At 40.2% G+C, this 19,877-nt stretch overlaps 1 protein-coding gene across 1 annotated transcript in view; it reads right to left on the reverse strand.

Annotated features, from left to right (window-relative positions):
• Positions 1-6,132: 6,132 nt before the first annotated feature.
• The window catches only part of rnaseh2b (ribonuclease H2, subunit B), a 33,779-nt gene continuing 20,034 nt past the window's right edge, over positions 6,133-19,877 (reverse strand). The window contains exons 8-11 of the mRNA XM_048540140.2: positions 15,436-15,517; positions 13,561-13,609; positions 12,600-12,677; positions 6,133-6,264 (exon numbers count right to left, since the gene is read on the reverse strand). Of these exons, the coding sequence (XP_048396097.1) occupies positions 6,151-6,264; positions 12,600-12,677; positions 13,561-13,609; positions 15,436-15,517 (323 nt within the window). The 3' untranslated portion in view covers positions 6,133-6,150. The remainder of the gene's footprint in view (positions 6,265-12,599; positions 12,678-13,560; positions 13,610-15,435; positions 15,518-19,877) is intronic.

Below are 19,877 nucleotides of genomic sequence, written 5' to 3' on the forward strand. Positions count from 1 at the left end.
CACACCCAGGGTGGTAGGTCGTTCAGAAAGTCAGAGGAATTGATTCAATATCCTGAGGAAAACTGAAACATGACAGTCAACAGCAGATTTAGGAAATCCCTCTAAAAATGGAAATTAACCAGAGAAATTATTCTGTCATTGCTTTATGTTTGTCAATGCAGATTCTATATCATATGAGAATCAATATTCCAGCTCAGCATTGCACAACCACTTTCTTTTGAAGATGTCTCTGCGTGGCCACCGGGGGGGAAAGTATAATATGAGAAGAATCAGCCCAAGGTTTAAAACATAAGTCAAAAAAATTGTGTTGATGAATTTTTGTGTGAATTTCAAAACTATTTCACAGCAACAACTTGGAATTATATAACTCCCTTAATATAGTATGATGACCCAAGAATTTCACAGGAGCACAGTCAAGATAACAACTGCTACAGAGCCATATAAGGTGATACTGAGACAGGTGACAAAAGCTTGGTTGAAAAGAAATAGGTTTTACAGATCATCTTAAAGGAGAAAACAGAGACATGGAGGATAAGGGAGGTAACTCCAAAGCTTAGGACCTAGACAGAAGTAATGGTAAAATATAAAACCACAGGCTATTGAGACTTAAAACACAAATACCATCTATGGACAACACATTATCGATACAGTTCATATGGTAAATCAATACTTATACGATCCGTAGCAAAACAGAAGAATCTGGACAGGCTAAGCCAATAAAGTGCATGTTAATAACAGGTATCATCTGAACAGAGGAGACTCATTTTTAAAAGGACTGTGAGGTTGTAGAACGCATAGCTACAATTAAATTTGAACCAAAAGGCATGCCAACATTTAAAAGAGGTTAGACAGGTCATTGAAGAATAGGGGATGAAGGGATGTAGGAATACAATAAGATCATAGAAATAATGTTACTACTCAAGTAAAGGATGTTTACAGTAATATGGACTGTTCTCAGGTTGCAACTTCTAAATTAATCCTCAGGAATGAGAGGAGTGAGTAAACCTCCAAACACAATTTGCTGCTTGCATCACTTGGTATCATTCAAAACAGAATTGTCTAGACATATGAGGGGGAAAAATGCAGAGCTGTTGGAAAAGAGCATGAGAATGGGACTAATTAGAGAGTTTGTTCAATAAGCCAGCACAAGCCGTTGTTCCTTGGCCGCTGTAAAATACAATTATTGTGTTCGTTCAAATAAGAAGGTTTCTATTGGTATTGAAGTGTTGAAAGGGGAAATGCATCATTAAAAATAGCCTGTGTCAGTGAAAAGCAGTAAAATAATCTGAGATTTGGCGAGATTTCATCACTGGTACCAATCAAAAGTATCAACAGCAACAAATCTAAATTGTGCAAGTCAGCAGCCCAAAGGGTGGGTCACAGCCCATAGGGAAATAGGAAAACTAATATATCATTCAATTAGATCACAGCTGATCTGTGCCTCAACTCCACTTAGTTACCTTCGCTACATCTTCATTGCCCAACAAAAAAAATCACAACATTGAAAGCTTCAAATAACCCAGTGTTCCACAACCTTGTCTTGCCATCTTGTGGTCGGGTATAGATATGCTGAGTGGTCAACTCAAATAAAGGCTGACTCTTTGACGGAAATATCCAATCAGTTCCACTCCCTTTTCTTTCTCCATAGCCCTGCAAATGTTTCCTTTTAAGCTATGTATCCATTGACTTATTGTCGAATCTTCTTCAACCATCCTTTCAGGCAATTCCAGGACAGCTACAACAGTGGCATTTACCCAATAATATACAAATTTTATACGTCCACATAAAACAACACAAATCCAACCTGGCCAATTGCTGTCCAATCAGTCTAGTCTCAGTGGCATCAGCAAAGTGATAGAAGGTGTTGTCAACGGTGCTATGAAGAAGCACTTATTTAGCAAATATCTCATTGATGCTCAGTCTGGGTTTTGCCAGGGCCACTCAATTACTGGCCTCTTTACAGGGTTTGGTCCCAATATAGGCAAAAGAGCTGAATTCCAAAGATGGGTGAGAGTCGCTGCCTTTGACATCAAGGCAGCATTTGACTGATTGGAGGATCACAAACAGCGCCAGCAAAATTGAACTCAAAGGTATACGTAGCACAAAGGAAGATGGTTGCAGTTGTTGGAGGCCAATTATCAAGTGCAGCTCCAGCAATATAAGCTCAACACGAACCAGGACGAAGCAGTTCAATTGATCAGCACCCCATCAAACACCTTCAACCATCACTCCTTCCATTGTTGCAGCAGTGTGTACCATCCACTGCAGCAACTCTTTCCAAAACCATGGCCTAGATGAACCAATGTGGAAATTAGGAGCATGAGTAGGCCATTAGCCCTTCCAGTCTGCTCCGCCATTCAATATGACCAAGGCTGATATTCCGAGACACTGCCACGAGTTGCTGAGGCAATGGATTGAGCGACCGCCACAAGCTGCCAACAGACCAGGCCCTGAGGCTTGGACTGAAGAAAAGCTTTGCTGAGAGAGAAAGTAAAAAATAACAAGACAGAAACGAATGGAGCGGACAATCTCCGACGAAGTGCCCTACGCTGCCACCATCTTGGAGCATACAACATGCTGGCAGCAGTGGCAGACTGAAGATTTAGTTTAGCCACAATAACATGAGTACAGACTCTTCCATCCTTTCCTCATAGTCTCTTGTTCATGACTACTGACCTTTGTTACACTGTGATATATATGACCGTTGCATGATGATATCCATTCTCTTTATACCACAACACCTCCATCGCCCCAAGATTCTCTCAACTTTTACATTAGCATTATCTAACTCGTCCTTTACTCGTTTACATTCCCACCCTCTCTGACAAAGTCTGAACTTCACAGATCCGATGAGTATGCTACTTTTGTAACTCACCCTGGTGTTCTTCTTATCATTGATGGTCTTCAATCAGTTCTGTAACATGTTTGTCATTCTGCTAGGTAATCACCACAGTTCTTTTCTCACTAGCTATAACTTATTTCTTTGCTGCCTCGAGTAATCTTAAAGTTTTTCTGTTCCTTCTGAATGTTCCCAACAGGGTTCAACAATATAAGAACATGGTTGCTTTTTCATTTCAGGACCGAGACTTATCGTTGATCCATGCCTTCGGAACTGGGTCAAAAATTGATAAGACGCCTTTGTTTTACACCTGGAATTAGACTGGCTCCTCTCTGTTCTCTTTTGGTCATTCTCAATTGTTCTTATTTGCTTGAGCTCTTGAGATGCGGCATTTAGTTTGAGGTTTTGCTGTAAATGGAATTTGAGTTTTTAGCCTTCAGCACATATGCCTGTCTCTTGGTAAATATACATTACTCCAGGGTGTTGCTTTGTACATCAATGAAGCTGATCACCACTCTTAGTCACCAACATTTCATGGTTTTCACTACTCTACCAGGTTTTTCAGAGAGACAGCAAGCTAATGTTTCGAATCTAGATAACTCTTCATCAGAGCTGTAACGAAGAGTCATCTAGACTCGAAACATTTGCTTGCTATCTCTCCATGGATGCTGCCTGATCTGCTGTGGTTTCCAGCATTTTTTTGTTTTCAGTACAGATTCCAGCATCTGCTCCCACCAGCTTCTTCATCAGACTCTGGATGAAAAGGAGAACTAATGTTTACAAATTCATTCCGAATTCGGTTGTGAATTTCTTAAATTTTTCATTCACCAGTTGCAGACTATTACTCGAAACAACATCAGCTGGAACCCCATTTGTGTTTAGCTTTTTTCCTGGAAGTTTATCAGTCTCTGCTGTCGTAGTGTGAAGATGGTTAGCTCCTAGCCACGAGGAATAGTAGTCTGGCACGAGCAAATAGGCTTTCCCTTGTAAGTTAAAGAGATTGATAGTGAACGACGGAAGATTTGATTGTTGTGCTCCATGTAAATACCGGTGGAATAGGCAGGACAAGCACTGTCAGCACGAGCTAGACACGAAATTAATAAAGAACTCAAAAGCAATAGTCTCTGTATTAGGTAAATTAAGATGCAGGAGCAGACACTTAAGGAGCCATGTCAGGCTACCCAAAATATATTCCAACCAGAAGGAAAAGATCGAAGAGATGCAACAGCATCCATTGTCAACTAAGATGTTTAAAGATAGTATCAAAGAAAAAGCACATCTTGGTGCAAAGACAAGGAGCAGGTCAGAAGACTGCATAGAATGGAAAGAACACAGAATGACCCAGTTCCAAAGGCATGGATCAACGTTAAGTCTCGGTCCTCAAATGATAAAGCAACCATGCTCTTATATTGTTGAACCCTGTTGGGAACACAGAAAGAGTACTGGAGAAAGCTAAAAATGTTAGTTCCAATTGTTACAGAGTTTGTAACAGGATACTATGAAAGGTTCATGGTAATCAGGTAGAAATATGGTTTTGCGACAGGAAAATCACATTTGACTGATGCACTGCATTACTTCAGATAAGTAATGCAGGCTGTGGATCATGAAGCATCAAAGAATGCACTATACACTGCTTTTCAGAAGGCATTTGATCAGGTACCACATCAAAGCTTATTACATGAATTAAGAGCTCGTAGTGAAGGGGGTTACATATTGACAGGGAAAGAAGATTGGCCAGCTAACAGGAAACTGTAAGTATAAATGGGTCATTTCCTGGTTGGCTATCACTGCAAAACTTTAAAAGGTTTTCCAATTTAAATGAGCAATTTGGACGAAGGGTACCAAAATATGGTTGCTGAATTTGCTGATGACAAAGACAAATAGTGGTTAAGAGAGCATGAGGTTACGAAATGAAATAGACAGATTAACAATTAAAAGACATTTGGGCAGATACATCGATGGGCAAGGTTTAGAGGGATATGGGCAAAATGCCCGCAAATGGGACTAGTTCAGTTTAGGAAACCTAGTTGGCATGGACGAGCATTGCCCAAGGGCCTGGGACTGTATAACAGAAAAAGAGGCCAAAGATCACGCAAATGCAGCATAATATGGGAAAACATGAGACTGTCCAGTTTGGCGGGAAATTTTTTTTAAAAAGCACATTATCTAAAAGATACGAGATTGTAGAGCTCTGATACACAATGGCCAGAGGAACTGGCTGTGCTAGGAAGTTAATGTAAAAGTTTAGTGCGCATGTACGGTCTGTAACTAGGAAAGTGAATAATATTATCATTTATTGTAAGGTGAATCATTTGAAAACCATAGTGAGGTTATATTTCAGTTATACAAATAGTGTAGAGTCCTGTGCACAGTTTTGGTCAACTTATTTAATAGCAGGATGCACATGCATTGGTTAGAGTTCAGAAAAACGGTTACCAGGCTCATTCTAAAATGAATGCGCTGTCTTAGGACGAAAGGTTTCACAGGCCAGGCTTGTATCCACTGGTGTTTAGAAGAGTAAGGCATAACTTGATTGAAAGCTGCAAGATCCTTAAGTGGCCTTAGAAGGTGGATCTGAAAACAATGCTTCCTCTGGAACTACTACCACATAATGTGGAGAAAGGAGAATTTAGGAGTGTGCGCAGTAAAACGTCATGCTATTTTGCAAACAGGGGCACTTGTACCCAATTTTTCAATGATTGATATTTTTTCCTCGAATGCATTTAATCAGTGGTAAATGCTATTACACTAGCAACTCAAACAGCTTTACAAATACTCAACCAATAGGAAGAAGGGAACTGAGCATTAGCTTGACATAAACAAGGAATGGGAAGCGACCACTAATGCATCTCAAGTGAATGGGACGTCTCCATCATAATCAGGGTTTTCTTGAAAATGACCGCAAAGTCGCAGACTGATCAGAAATTGTGTAATTTCACTGGCTTAAAAATAGGTGAGTGGCTCCTGGAAGCAAAATCAAGGTAGTGTTCCAGTTGTCTGACTTCAAAGGAGTCAGGTAGGGTGAAAATCTAGCTTATAATCGTACACTCGGACTGCCAGTAAGGCAACGTGAGACACTACCAGTCACAAATCTTTTAATAACATATAACCAAATCGTTAAAAAGGGGCTGTGTGCATATAATCTGCCTGAGCGAGAAGATAGTAAAATTTAGGTGCTCATAATAAAGTGGTCTATATTATTTTCAAATACAAAAATGCCAGGTGCTGCAATAATATACAAACCAAAACATTAAAAAACAAATTTCTTTTTAATTTTGTTTAAAAAAGTACAGGAAGAATTCACCAAAACATTATGTCGACTTTGTTGCTGCTTTGTTCTTTGACGCAAAGAAAGTCGATATATTTTTCATTCCACTCTTGTCAACCTTTGCCAAAGATTTTTGTGCAGCTGTCATTTTGGAGGGCTGAAGACAAAAAGCAACAGTCAGTATTAAAATTTTAAAAATGGTTGCAGTACTTAAAAACTTACATTATTTAAAGCTCTATAAAACAAAAGCATTGCGCTCATCTGGTGATTAATGTTGATTTTATTTATCACATTACCAACGAGCTGACACTGGGTACTGATTTTCTGGGTCAGTTGAAGCATTCTGCATAACACAGTTCTTGGAAATATATGCTGTAGGATGTACTGCAGAACTGAGCATTCCAAAATTGTCACCCCCATCTGTCTTCCGCATCATTTTATATCCTTCCCTTTCAAATTCTCCAGCCCTGTTTGCAAGAAGAAAATTCTCATCTATCAACCTGGTCTCTGTCCTCTTGGTCAAGATTTCAACAATGAAAAAATTCAATATTCAGCTTCTTCAAATTTACCACAGCCTTCAAAAATTATATTAACCTCATTTAACTTTCTGTCGCAAAGGATTTTTTAAACCTCTTTTCCCTGTTCTCTTTAAACTTGCATTCTTGTGAACCATCGTGGTCGTCATCTTATGGCAATCATGCCCTAGATTTTCCCACAACAGAACAGATGACAGTTGTTCTAACAAATTCCTATAATATTAAACAGCATACGTCTTAATCTTCTAAACTCAATGCAATATTAGCATAATTGTGTATTCTACCTTCATAATTTAACCCTGTAAGCTATATTATTCCAATACATTACTTCTGAACATACTCCATCTTCTTTTATACTGGTGGGGAGTGGTGGACAAACATAATCCTTTTTACTTCACATTACAACCAGAGTACAGGATTCCATGAAATTGATCAAACATGACGCAGACCTTCTAAATCCATCCTCTCAATCACCCAGTCCTTTCCAGATGAATGTTCATGTTATACCCCATCACAGTTTCAAACATCTCTCACAATCAATACAGATCATAACGTGAAGATCTGGCCCCTGCTAAACAAAAGGGATTGTAATTGAACCTTACTGCAGGGGTGTTATCAAACTTTAATGTGCTGTGAAAGAGATCCAGCAATGGAATTTGAAGTTGATGAGGATGCATGTGAGAAGTCGTGAAGCAATATATCCTCGGTAATATTCAGGAGCATCACAGGCTGGTGGCATGACAGAGGCCATTCACTCCTTTGTGCTTCTCCTGGCTCTTTGAAAGGGTTATCCATTACTTGTACGTCCACGCATTTTTCCACCATCCTAACCACGTCTTGTTCTTCTTTCCAGGTCTCAGTGAAATATATATGTGCAATTCACTTTCAAAAGTTTCCACTGAATTTGCTTCCAATATATCTCGTGACAGGGGAGAATCCATACCACTGCGACAGAAGGTTGGGTTATAAGTCCCACTTGCCCCAAAGATGTGTTAAAATGTGGCTCAACAGATAGAGAAAAAAAAATTAAAATCCTACTTCCACCCTTTCAGCCAAAACATCCCAAAAACGTCTAAGCCTAAAAGTTGAGAGAATGGCTCCAGTTTTTCAAGTCTTTTGATATAACCGAGGTATCCTTGCCAGTAGCATTCCAGTGAAGATTTTCCCCAAAGCTTCACATCCTCCCAAATGTATGGTGCTCAGAACTGAGCAAAGGTGAGACCTGGCCAGAGTTCTTTTTATAAAGGCTTAACTCACCTCCTTACTTTTTTTTTACTCTTATGCTTCTATTAATAGTGCAAAGAATCTCACCTGCTTTTATAACAGTTCTCCTGCTACCTTCAAAAATGTGTATGCAAATATCCTGAAGAATCTCTGCCCCTGCACCACGTCACTTATATTGCCTCTCGTCATTCATACCAAAATATATCAGTTCACAATCCTTTACTAAATCACGTCTTCTGCGTGCCTTCCCATTTTGCTTGTCTACGTCCTTCCAAAATCTATTACTTTATCCTCCTCATTGCTTATTGCATTTTCATGTTTTTGAACTTATTTCCTTTTCTCCCCATGTCTATTTCATGACTACACATCAAAAAGACCAGTGGCCCTGCTTTCAATCTCTGAAGAAGGTGGAATTCTGGTCCACGAGTCATGACTAATTTCTGCTTTCTGTCCCAGAACCAATCTTACAGTCCCTCTGCCACGGCTCTTTAATCCATAGCAGGGCAAATGTTTTGGCTTCAGGTCCACCTCTGGCTCCAACAATGGTGTGGGGGTGCCATAAACGGTCAAGAATTCATGATCAAACAAAGATGACAAATTTTATTTTTGCATTCAACAAATGTTATTAGAAAATTGCAGTATCCAGTTGCTGCTGATTTTACCATGTGTATATATTGCCCCCACTGGGAAAAACAATATTGCATCTAAAACTTTTCAGTGTACTGCACTACATAAAAGCATACTTGTTTCTTTGTTGATAACTGCTTTGCATTTAAATATTATTAGTTTTGCTGAATCATCAGTAATTCTCCATCTGTCACAATTATCAAAATTTATTCAAACCAGTGTCAAAATATGTTTTTGTAGAAATAAACAAATCTTATTGTAACTAAACCACCATTACGACATGTTACAATAATGAAACCAAACCTATTCTGTTTCAAACAGTTCTTGCCTAAATATGAACAATGCAGATTGTCACCCCTCTTTCCAGTGGCTTCAAGGTCTGATGTAATTCTTGCTGTAAAAATACACAATAAACTAGCTTCGGTGTTGGTCAGCTACCTGGGACCTATAGCAAGATTTGTTATATTTCAGCTCAGAAATTATTTGATTGCATACATAGGTGAAGCTGAACAAAATAGAGAATTTCTGTACCATGTGGCAGATATTTGGGATCCTAGTTTCATTCACAGAGGTATAAAACTCATACAGTTTTCTTTTTTGTTGGAAGGTAGAAGGGTACCAAAGATCAATGAACTCAACTTCTAATTCTCAAAGGGCTATCCATAATCAAGAGACAGCACAGTTAGCATGAGCTCCTGACTCTTCTCATCACGGAAACAAAGGGCATTTAACACTCCAAATTTTGCTGTACTTCTCTACTTTAGCAGCACTTCTAAATATTTGTGTTGCTACATCAGCAAACTTGAAGCTCTTCACATGTTTTGACAGCATGATTGACTTGATTTCAAAAGCAGCAGAATACAACATGATTATGCACACATTCTTGAACTGCAGCTTCACTTTACATTAATGTAACGTGTCAAAATATCCACACAAAAAAGGTCACATTCCCAGTTGGAATTCCACAATTCCAGAAAATTACTTTCTTGCTCCTGCATCTCCAAAGATGTGTGCAAATTGCATCTCTGAGCTCACATATTCACTGGAGTTCTTAAAGGAGGAAATTATGACTAAGTGCCCTCGCTCTAATGCAGTTCACAATTTCCACCAAGGTGCCAATACTGTGACCATGTTCAGGACATCTTTCAGAGGGCACTCTCATGTATAATGTAATGCATTAAAATGTATCTCTTTCTCAAGATTGTGTCCTTTTACTTTGCCTTCAATTCTTTCAAAAGAATTCCAGGATTTTAAGTAAATATATGATCCATCTGTACTTGCTGTTTTTCATGATGGCTCATATCCCAAGGGGATGAATTAATGTCATACAAGCAGCATTCCACATAAGGGCATTGTAGTTTGTTTTGTTTGGCTCTGAAAATTGTACACCTCATAAAAACTTCTTGGACTTTATGTTGAAAGGTTTTATTGCAAAGTGAAATAACCCCAACATCTCTATTATTGCCTCATTAATCAGATGCTCAATCTCATTGATCAATTTAGTTGCCTTTCAATACAGCCTCTCCAATAATATGTAAAAGTGTGCCCAGGCCTGTACTTAGTCCTCCAGTTGGAATTCTGTGCAAACTATCACCACTTCTAGACTCTTTCTTCTGGTAACACAGCCCAAGATCTTATTGGTTGCTGCACACTTTCTGGCTGGCTTTAGTAACTCATTTCCTAAAGCCTCCAAAACCTGCTCTTGTCTTTCCCCTGGGTGAGAGTATCCTCTTTAGTATCTAATGGTATTAAACATCACTACTCTCCAGCTAACTTCCTCCCCGACCTAAGTCTCCCACAACTTATTTCATCTTTTGTAACTTCAGACAAGGCCACTGGCAGAAAACTTGTAATGCATTGAAAGTGATAACTAGCAGGTTTCAAAATTAGAACATTTCAAGAAGATATGCCAGTCTTAGGTAAACTCTTATAAAATGCTTCATCAAACTAAAGATCGCATGCCTGACTTTCATCAAAAATCACTGTCCAACAGCTGTGATTATGGAGATCACTGTTTCACCGAAATAAAACAGGGCTACAATTTAGCCTGCAGAAAACCTTGTTGAGGATTATATTGTGCTTCTAAAGTCTGTTGTTTCCCATAGCTATATAAGCTCCCACTCCTAAATATTAACAGTTTTACAAATTCTTTAAAGGGATTGCAAACTATTTGAATGAAGTTTGACTATCAGGATGGTCAAAGACCAGTGCCTCATTAGTTCAGGTGCAATGAAGCTAATTAACTCCAGGCTGGGTTTAGCTTCACAATGACTGGGGAGGGAACCTGGGATCTTTGGATTCTTAGAAAACATCAACGGGATTAGACAAAGTCAACACGGATTTATGAAAGAGAAATCATGCCTGACAAATCTACTGGAGTTTTTTTTTGAGGACGTAAGCAGGATAGAGAATGAGAATCAACAGATGTGGTGTATCTGGATTTTCAGAAGACTTTCGATAAAGTCCCTAATAAGAGATTGGTGTGCAAGTTTAAAGCATGTGGAATTGGGGGTAATATACCGGCATGGACTGAGAATAAGGTAGCAAAGAAGGAATAAGTGGGTAATTTTTAGAAGGGAAGGTGGTGACTAGTGGGTTACCACAAGAATCAGTGCTTGGGTTGCAGCTTTTCACAGTATGTATCAAAATTTAGAAGAGGGAATCAAATGTAATATTTCCTTAATTTGGCAATGCCACAGAACTAGGAAAAATTGAGAATTGGGAGGAGAAAACAAAGAATTCAAGGCGACTTAGGGACATTGTGTAAGTGGTGAAGATATGACAGATGCAGCATAACATGGAGGAGAAGTGTGATCCTGTCCACTTCAGTTGGCAAACCAATGGTAGAGTATTATTTAAATAGTGATAGATTGGAAAATGTTGATGTACCTGGGCGTCTTTGTTCAACGGTCATTGGAAGCAAGCATCAGGTACAGTAAGCAGTTAAAAAAGGCGAATGATATATGGCTTGCATTGCAAGAAGGCTTGAGTGCAGGAGCAAGGGAGTCTTGCTGCAGTTTTACAATACAGAGAGCAATTTTGGATTCCTTACCCAAGGAAACATATACTTGCCACAGACAGTGTGCAAAGGCTCACGAGACTGATTCCTTGGGTTTGCCATGCGAAGGGAGGCTGGGTTTGCCATGCGAAGGGAAGGTTGGGTTTGCCATGCGAAGGGAAGGTTGGGTTTGCCATGCGAAGGGAAGGTTGGGTTTGCCATGCGAAGGGAAGGTTGGGTTTGCCATGCGAAGGGAAGGTTGGGTTTGCCATGCGAAGGGAAGGTTGGGTTTGCCATGCGAAGGGAAGGTTGGGTTTGCCATGCGAAGGGAAGGTTGGGTTTGCCATGCGAAGGGAAGGTTGGGTTTGCCATGCGAAGGGAAGGTTGGGTTTGCCATGCGAAGGGAGATTGGGTTTGCCATGCGAAGGGAAGGTTGGGTTTGCCATGCGAAGGGAAGGTTGGGTTTGCCATGCAAGGGAGGTTGGGTTTGCCATGCGAAGGGAGGTTGGGTTTGCCATGAAAAGAGAGGTTGGGTTTGCCATGTGAAGAGAAATGGGGGTCACTTGGCTTGTATTCAATGGGCTGACTGCACACGGGGATGATGTCCTCTCTCTGGCTGTGGGGGTGTAGGGGATGGTGGTGGTGGTCGACAATAGGGCAATGCTCTCAGGATACACAGCAGACCAGTTGGGACTGAGAATAGGAGAAACGTCTTCACGCAGAAGGTGACGGTAAATCTCTGGAATTTGCCAATGCAGAAGGTTGTGGAGGCCAAGTTACTGAATATGTTTAAGAAAGAAAATGATATACCCTTTGACACATAGTGTCTAGAAATCCAAGGAGAGAGCAGGGAAATGTTGTCGAGATACAGGCTCAATCTGTTCAACAGGTTATTCTTACTACAATTTTCTACTTTTTCTTATAATAGGAAAGGAATCTGGGAATTTGGACTGTGTAGCTCAGTACTGCATATTAGCTTCTCAAAGCCAACAGAATACATTCTGGTATCTAAAATACTTGAAATGCAACTTCCCTGCAGATCCTGATGTTAAGTGCAGTTAAAACAATAACACAGCTGGAAGAGTATCAAATGAGGAAGCTTCTCACCTTTTTCTCCTTTGAATCAGAGTTGAACTTGGTATAGTCCTCTTCAGCCTCCACTGGTTTGTCTGATAGTTTCCTTTTCTGTAATGGCAGTTTACGAGGTTTTTGTTCAACAAGGTGTGCAGCATTGACATAATGTGAGCTTCATTTCAGGAAAAGAAAAGCTCTTTGCCAAAACAATCTCTAAAACGCATGATGGGTGGATCTCACTCAAGTGCCAATTTCAGACAACTCATGCATTTAAGTGACCTTTAAGCAGATATTAAACTAAATGGTTTTACAGAACAAAATCTTATCCACACAACCAGCGAAAACTTACTATAAAGCAGTGTCTTTTCCTGCTGTGGAGCCATTCTTTTCCCCTCCAAACATCGGAAATTATGTTATACAAGAACATAAGATCAGCAGTGGGCATGCAAGCTCTTCAAATACTTGAAGAAATCCTTCAATTCCAGAACATTGAGCATTAAACCTTACTTTAATATGAAGTTACCAAACATTTAAGTCAGAATTACATTAGTATAGGGATGATTTTTTAAAAAATAGATAACAGTATTTTTGCTTGTGCTAGTCATCAGCGATTCCTCATTTACATACTACTGGGAACATTTTTGATTAAGGTTAGTAAGAAAATAGGTTTGTTACACAGTGGAGAACACAATCTTTCATTCTCAGAAAAATGAACATTGGGAACAGAGCCTTTTATGGGTGTTTTTACAAACAAGTGAAATAACAGACAAGACAATTCTGTAGTCTTTCTGCATTGTATGTTAATTCAGCACCAATTTAGCTTTATTTACATCAGGTGGTAGATTTGGGATTAGTGATTTTAGTTGTTCGGATGTCATGATGGTAGGAAATGAAAGAGTGATTGAGAGAATAAGTGTGTTACAAGCTACTGCTGCAGGATTTTTATAAAATGCCTTCAACAGCAAAAACAGTGACTGATAAAACAGAAACAAACCTTTGATGGTGGCTCACCCACTGCGGTTTTTGTTGAAACAGCTGGCAATCTAACAAACAGAAACATAAATATTAATATAAAAGCAAATACCACAGAAGTTACGAATATTAACGTCACGAGTGGGGCTGTAGTTTAAAGGTGGTTCAGCAGTTTTGTTAAAGCAAGAATTAAACAAACCATCTTCCATGACCTCAGAATGTCTCAGAAAGCTTCAGAGTCAATTTAAGATGGTAGTGCAGTTATTATTCCAAAGCAGCAAATGTTGGAAATACTCAGCAGGCCTGGTAGTGTCCGAGAAGATGAAAAGAGAGCTCATTTTTCAGATCTGTGATGTTCTGTCAGAACACATCATGGACCTGAAACAGAAAATCTGTTAGTGCATTTACAGATGCTGCCAGATCTGCTGAGCATTTCCTGCAATTTTTGTCTCTATGTCAGATTATATCTTCCACAACATTTCGTTTTTGCATCACAAATGAAATCCAAAGCGACTGAGTGTAGCATGATATCCATCCTCATACTTCTTGATCTGCCTACAGCCTTTAATGGCAACGATCCCATCATTCTCTTCCCAATAAATTTCCATCAACAGCCAGGTAGGCGAGACTTGCTTAGTTCCATTGTATCTCTCTCTCAATCCAGTCATAGGCAGAGAATTCAATGGCTTCGCTTCCTGCTACCACCCTGCCACTCTTGGGAGTCCCTCAAGGGTTTATTCTTAGTGCCACCCATTTGTCATCTCTATGTCATTCCTCAGCATCATTTAAGAACATAACTTTAGTTTTCAGCACAAGTTTATGGTACCCAGTACGACCTCACCACTGCCATTCTCGATTCTGCCACTGTCCTGAATTCTGCCAGAGCTTGTCTGCCATCTAGTGTTGGATAAGCAGAAATTCCCGCCCACTAAATTTTGAGAAAGCAGAACTATAATTCAAGAAACTCTATTTCCTCTCCACCAACTCTATTCCCAGCCCTGGCAACTGTTTGGTGGCCTTGGTCTTGTGTCAAATCCTGAGATGGGTTCAGACCACATCTGTACCATCACTAAGAATGCCTACGTTGACCTATGCAACATTACCTGGCTACATCATGGTCTCAGTAAAACTGCTGCCACAATTAACAACTGTGCCTCCGTTAACTTTAACTGCTACTGGAGAGGTGTCCTCCTCCATAAATTCCAGCTCATCTCAAACAGTGTTGTCTCCTTTCCAATTTACAACAACCTCTGCTCACTATCACCAAGGTTTGCTGGCCTACAGCTTCACAGTCCACAAATGCCTTGAAATTTTCATCCTTGCTTTCACCTAACCCCTAATCCTTATGTCTTTTACGTTCCCCTGTCCTACACACCTCCAGGATCTCTATGCTCCTCCTGCCTGCTGCAAATCTCTGTTCTAATAATAACATCACTACTGGTAGCTATGCCTTCAGCCATTTGTGTTCCACGTTCCGGAACTCTCTACCTAAATCTTTCCACTGCTTCTCATCACCACCTCCAAAATGCTACTTGAAACCAACCCCTTTACCAAGCTTCGATCGTGTCTTACTATCAACATTGTCAGAGTTTGTTAGCATAGTCCTGTGAAAAACCATGGGATACATTTCAACATCCAAGGCCCTATTAAAACCTTTGATGTTGTTCCAATACTTACTGTACCTTCCAGAATAGTACAATAAGTTACAGGTGGCACCTTTATAATTGACAACACAGTTTACCCAAGCAAGTCTGTACAGTGAACGTAGTCGCGAATGTGCTCTATTAGCATAATCAAAATCGTAGCCAACATTTTTTGAAGCGAAGAAATAAATCCAAAGTGGCAAAGATTGAATAATTTTTAACCATATATCAGTGTTTTACCCTTACATACTTACTCCAAGGAATTAAGTAGCTCCACACTTAGATCTGCAGGAATATAATCTGACAGCAAACCATGAGCATAGCGTAAGTAGTCCTCTGAAGAAAAAAAAAATCAGGTCAATATTCATACAAAAAAAAAGTGATGCCACAATACAGAGCAGCAATGTGAGCAAATTACAAGCAGGTAACTAATTCATCGATGGAGTTTTTGGTGGTTAGCTTTAGGTTAGTGGATTGTTTCTTCATGAGTATATTCAGTAGTTGTTAGGGCTTCTATTTCTAAAAGACATTTTGCCAGATTGTCAGCACAAGTAAAAGTCAAAAAGCCTTAATAATTAAAAAAAAAATCAGATTTGGAATAATCAGTAGCTGAGATGCCAAGACAACTGGATCCAATCTTCTGCATATCCTGTTCGAAGTGGGAACTGCAGAACTGGTGTCCTGGAAAAACTAGAAATGCACGTTGCCAGGTGTTGGAGTGGGACCCAGCATTGATGAACACAAAGGGCGGCTGGCATCATTATTGTGCACTTGGGAAGGTGAGAATTAGGTGGGGAGTGGATTTCAGGAGGAGGTTAACCAGCAGCTATGGAGAATTTGGGAGGAGGTAGTATGTGATCCCCAGGCAGCTGAGAAAAGATCATCCTCCTAAAATCACCACCATCTCAGGTGCTTGGCTGCAGGCAATTTCATTCATTCCACAGGATATGACAAAATGGTAAGTGTGCTGGATACTGCTAGGACTCTAGGCATCGGCAACATCTTTGCTGGTCCAAACATGGACAAAGGAGATGACTTCAAGAAGTGAGATGAGAACTGTGACCCATAACATGAAAAGAGCAATCTGACTGAATACAGCATTAAGAAGTCTGACTAATATCAAAGTCAATAGAAATCTGTGGGAAAGCTCTAGCATGAAGGAAAACAGTTGTGTTTGTTGGACATTAATCACCTCACTCACAAGGTATCACTGTAGTAGCTCCTCAGGGCAGTTTTCTAGGTCCAACAATTTTCATCTGTTCCCTCCATCACAAATTTAGAAGTGGGAATCCTTGCTGATGATCACAGTGCTCAGTTTCATTCATAACTCTTCAGATAAAAAAGTCTGTGCGCACAACACCCGAATAACATTCAGGTTTCGGATAATAAATGGCAAGCAACACGTGTGCCAAAAATGACCATTTCCAGATAGGAGACGTTTCCTTACCTTCTCCTTACACTTAATGCTCTTATCGTCAAGGAATCCCTCACCATTAATATCTGGGGACATTAATGACCAGACATTTAAGCACTGATTACAAGAACAGCTCAGTGACTGGTAATTCTGTGATGAGTTACAACTCTTGACTCCCTGTCCATCATCTACAAAAGGTAATGGACCATGATATCTGAAGTGCAGATAAGCACCCACACCACCATTTTAAACACTCAACCCTTCCACCATCATTGCATCATCTGATCACAAGTTATTGAGAATCAAGAGCACGTTGCAAGCCATTCAGCACATTGGATGTGTTCTGCTATTTGATAAGACAACGCTTGATCTGATTCAAGCATTAAATTCACTATCCTGTTCCCTGTAACAATAAACTCCCTTCTCAATCAAAAGTCTGAATATATTTTCAAGCCTGAAAAGACGATTAACCACTACTCTCCGAGGAAGAGAATTTCAAACTAACAATCCTCGGAGAGAAGGAATTCCCCCTCGTTGTCATAAACGGAAGACCCACTTAAACTGTGTTCCCTAGTTCTGCAATTCCCCACGAGAGGAAACATTCTCCCACAGTATCATATATATTTCAATAAGGTAACCATGCATTCTTCTAAACTCAACGAGTACAGCCACCAACCTGCTCAACCTTCCCTCTATCTCTTCATCCCAGGAATCAGGTGAATAAACATTCTCTGAACAGCCTTAAATGATTGTAACTTCCCCCTTAAGTTAAAAAAGGGGCCAAATGTGTACACAGTGTTCTAGATGTTCTCTCAACAATTGCAACATTTAACATGATACTGTTTGTTAATGAAGGCCAAATGCCATTCCTCTTTTTAATTACATGCTGTATCTGTGTGCTAACCTATTGTAATTCACTCATAGAGACTCCCAGATTGTTTTATATTGAAACACTCTGCAATTCCTGTTTACTAAAGTAATTTTCTGCTCCCCTATTCAGTTCTGATAAATGTCACATATTCCCAAATTACACTCCATCTGCCAGCTTCTTTCACCCTCAGTTAACCAGCTGCATCCTTTGAATGACACTTTGCTTCATCACAACTTGTTTCCTACCTTTCTTTGTACCACAAGCAAATTTGTCCTCAATACTGTACAAGAGAAGTGTGTTCAATCTACAAGATTTACTTGCAAAGGACATCTTCCAAATCCATGACCTCCACCATCCAGAAGGACGAGGGCCAGGAACAACGTCATCTGCAGGCTTCCCCTCCAAGTCACTCATGATCTTGACTTGGAACAAGATCACTGTTTATTCATTGCCTCTAGGCCAAAACCCTGCAACTCCCTCCTCAACTGCACTCATTACACAGACTCAACACCACCTCGGCAACAGTAATTAGGATGGTTGATGAGCACTGGGCTTGTCATCAACAGTTTCCTCTATTCTACACAGCCATGTGCCAGTTTGAAAACTGTGTTGCTTTACATTGTTTGTACAGCTATGGAAAAATATTTCAAATAGGTAATGCACTTAAACAAACTTTCTGCTCACTCAAATAAAAAGAACATTGTTTGCTAATGTCACACACATTCCTCAAATGAATAAAAAAATTGAAAGTGTCTGAAATAAAACAAAAAGCCTAAGATATGGCATCATAACGAGAAAAGGGGGAGCTAGAAAGATACCCGTGAGAAAATGTCAAAAACCTTCAACATTATTCTCATGCTCCTGACTCTATTTTTAACCAGTTGCTAAAGATACTAAATCACTCCTTTTGGCCTCTCAACCAAGATACTGACTTTGCATTCCTACCATCTGTGCCACAGTCATTGGATAATTTGACAGCCGTCCAGTTATTGAAAACAACATCTGCATTGATGCCTACTTCCAAGCTCAAATAAAGGCTTAAAGCCATTCGGTATCCATATATCAATAGAATTATTCATTCTATTACTTTCTACCGACACAACTCAGCCTTCCGTTCAGTGTTAGTAGGAACTGTAGATGTTGGAGAATCTGAGATAACAAGGTGTGCAGCTGGATGAACGTGTAGAGCTGAAGAAGGGTCTAGGCCTGAAACGCCAGCTTTCCTGCTCCTCTGATGCTGCTTGGCCTGCTGAGTCCTTCCGTTTAGTGTAATTGGCAACAAACGCAGTACTTATTTTTGCAGACAATAAACATAGTTGAATTTATGTGGTTTCCCACAGCACATTCAAAGGTTTCATTTGGGCTTGAATTTAATCATTTGACACTGAAATAAAGAAGTCGGGAACTCTTGTGGCACCTACGCGACTGTGCTTCTTCAAAGAGGCTAAAACAGCAAAATTCTGAATACAAATTTGTCACCCTGTAGGTATACTATGACTGGTGCAGAGATAGTAGGAACTGCAGATGCTGGAGAATCTGAGATAATAAGGTGTAGAGCTGGATGAACACAGCAGGCCAAGCAGCATCAGAGGAACAGAAAGGCTGACATTGTGGGCCTAGACCCTTCACTGTTGCTCACCCCATTCGCCCGTCCCTAAGAGATCTGGACCCTCTGTTCTTCTCTACTCTCCATCAAAACTCCCTGCTGACCCTGTCCCATACCCTAAGATTCCTCTGTGCTGTCTATGTGAATCCCTGCTCTTCTGCTCCACCCTGACCCTCTTTTGCTCTTTGCTTCTTTGCCATGTGTCTTTTGCCATGTTGGAGCTTTTAATTATTGGTTGAATCCTCACCTGATGGCTTGGGTTGGTCATTCTGATCAGTTCAGATTACCATAGAACATAGAACATAGAAGAGTACAGCACAGAACAGGCCCTTCAGCCCACGATGTTGTGCCGACCATTGATCCTCATGTATGCACCCTCAAATTTCTGTGACCATATGCATGTCCAGCAGTCTCTTAAATGTCCCCAATGACCTTGCTTCCACAACTGCTGCTGGCAACGCATTCCATGCTCTCACAACTCTCTGTGTAAAGAACCCGCCTCTAACATCCCCTCTATACTTTCCTCCAACCAGCTTAAAACTATGACCCCTCGTGTTAGCCATTTCTGCCCTGGGAAATAGTCTCTGGCTATCAACTCTATCTATGCCTCTCTTTATCTTGTATACCTCAATTAGGTCCCCCCTCCTCCTCCTTTTCTCCAATGAAAAAAGTCCGAGCTCAGTCAACCTCTCTTCATAAGATAAGCCCTCCAGTCCAGGCAGCATCCTGGTAAACCTCCTCTGAACCCTCTCCAAAGCATCCACATCTTTCCTATAATAGGGCGACCAGAACTGGACACAGTATT

This window comes from Stegostoma tigrinum, chromosome 12 (genome assembly GCF_030684315.1).
Source record: "Stegostoma tigrinum isolate sSteTig4 chromosome 12, sSteTig4.hap1, whole genome shotgun sequence".
Taxonomy (NCBI): Eukaryota; Metazoa; Chordata; class Chondrichthyes; order Orectolobiformes; family Stegostomatidae; genus Stegostoma; species Stegostoma tigrinum.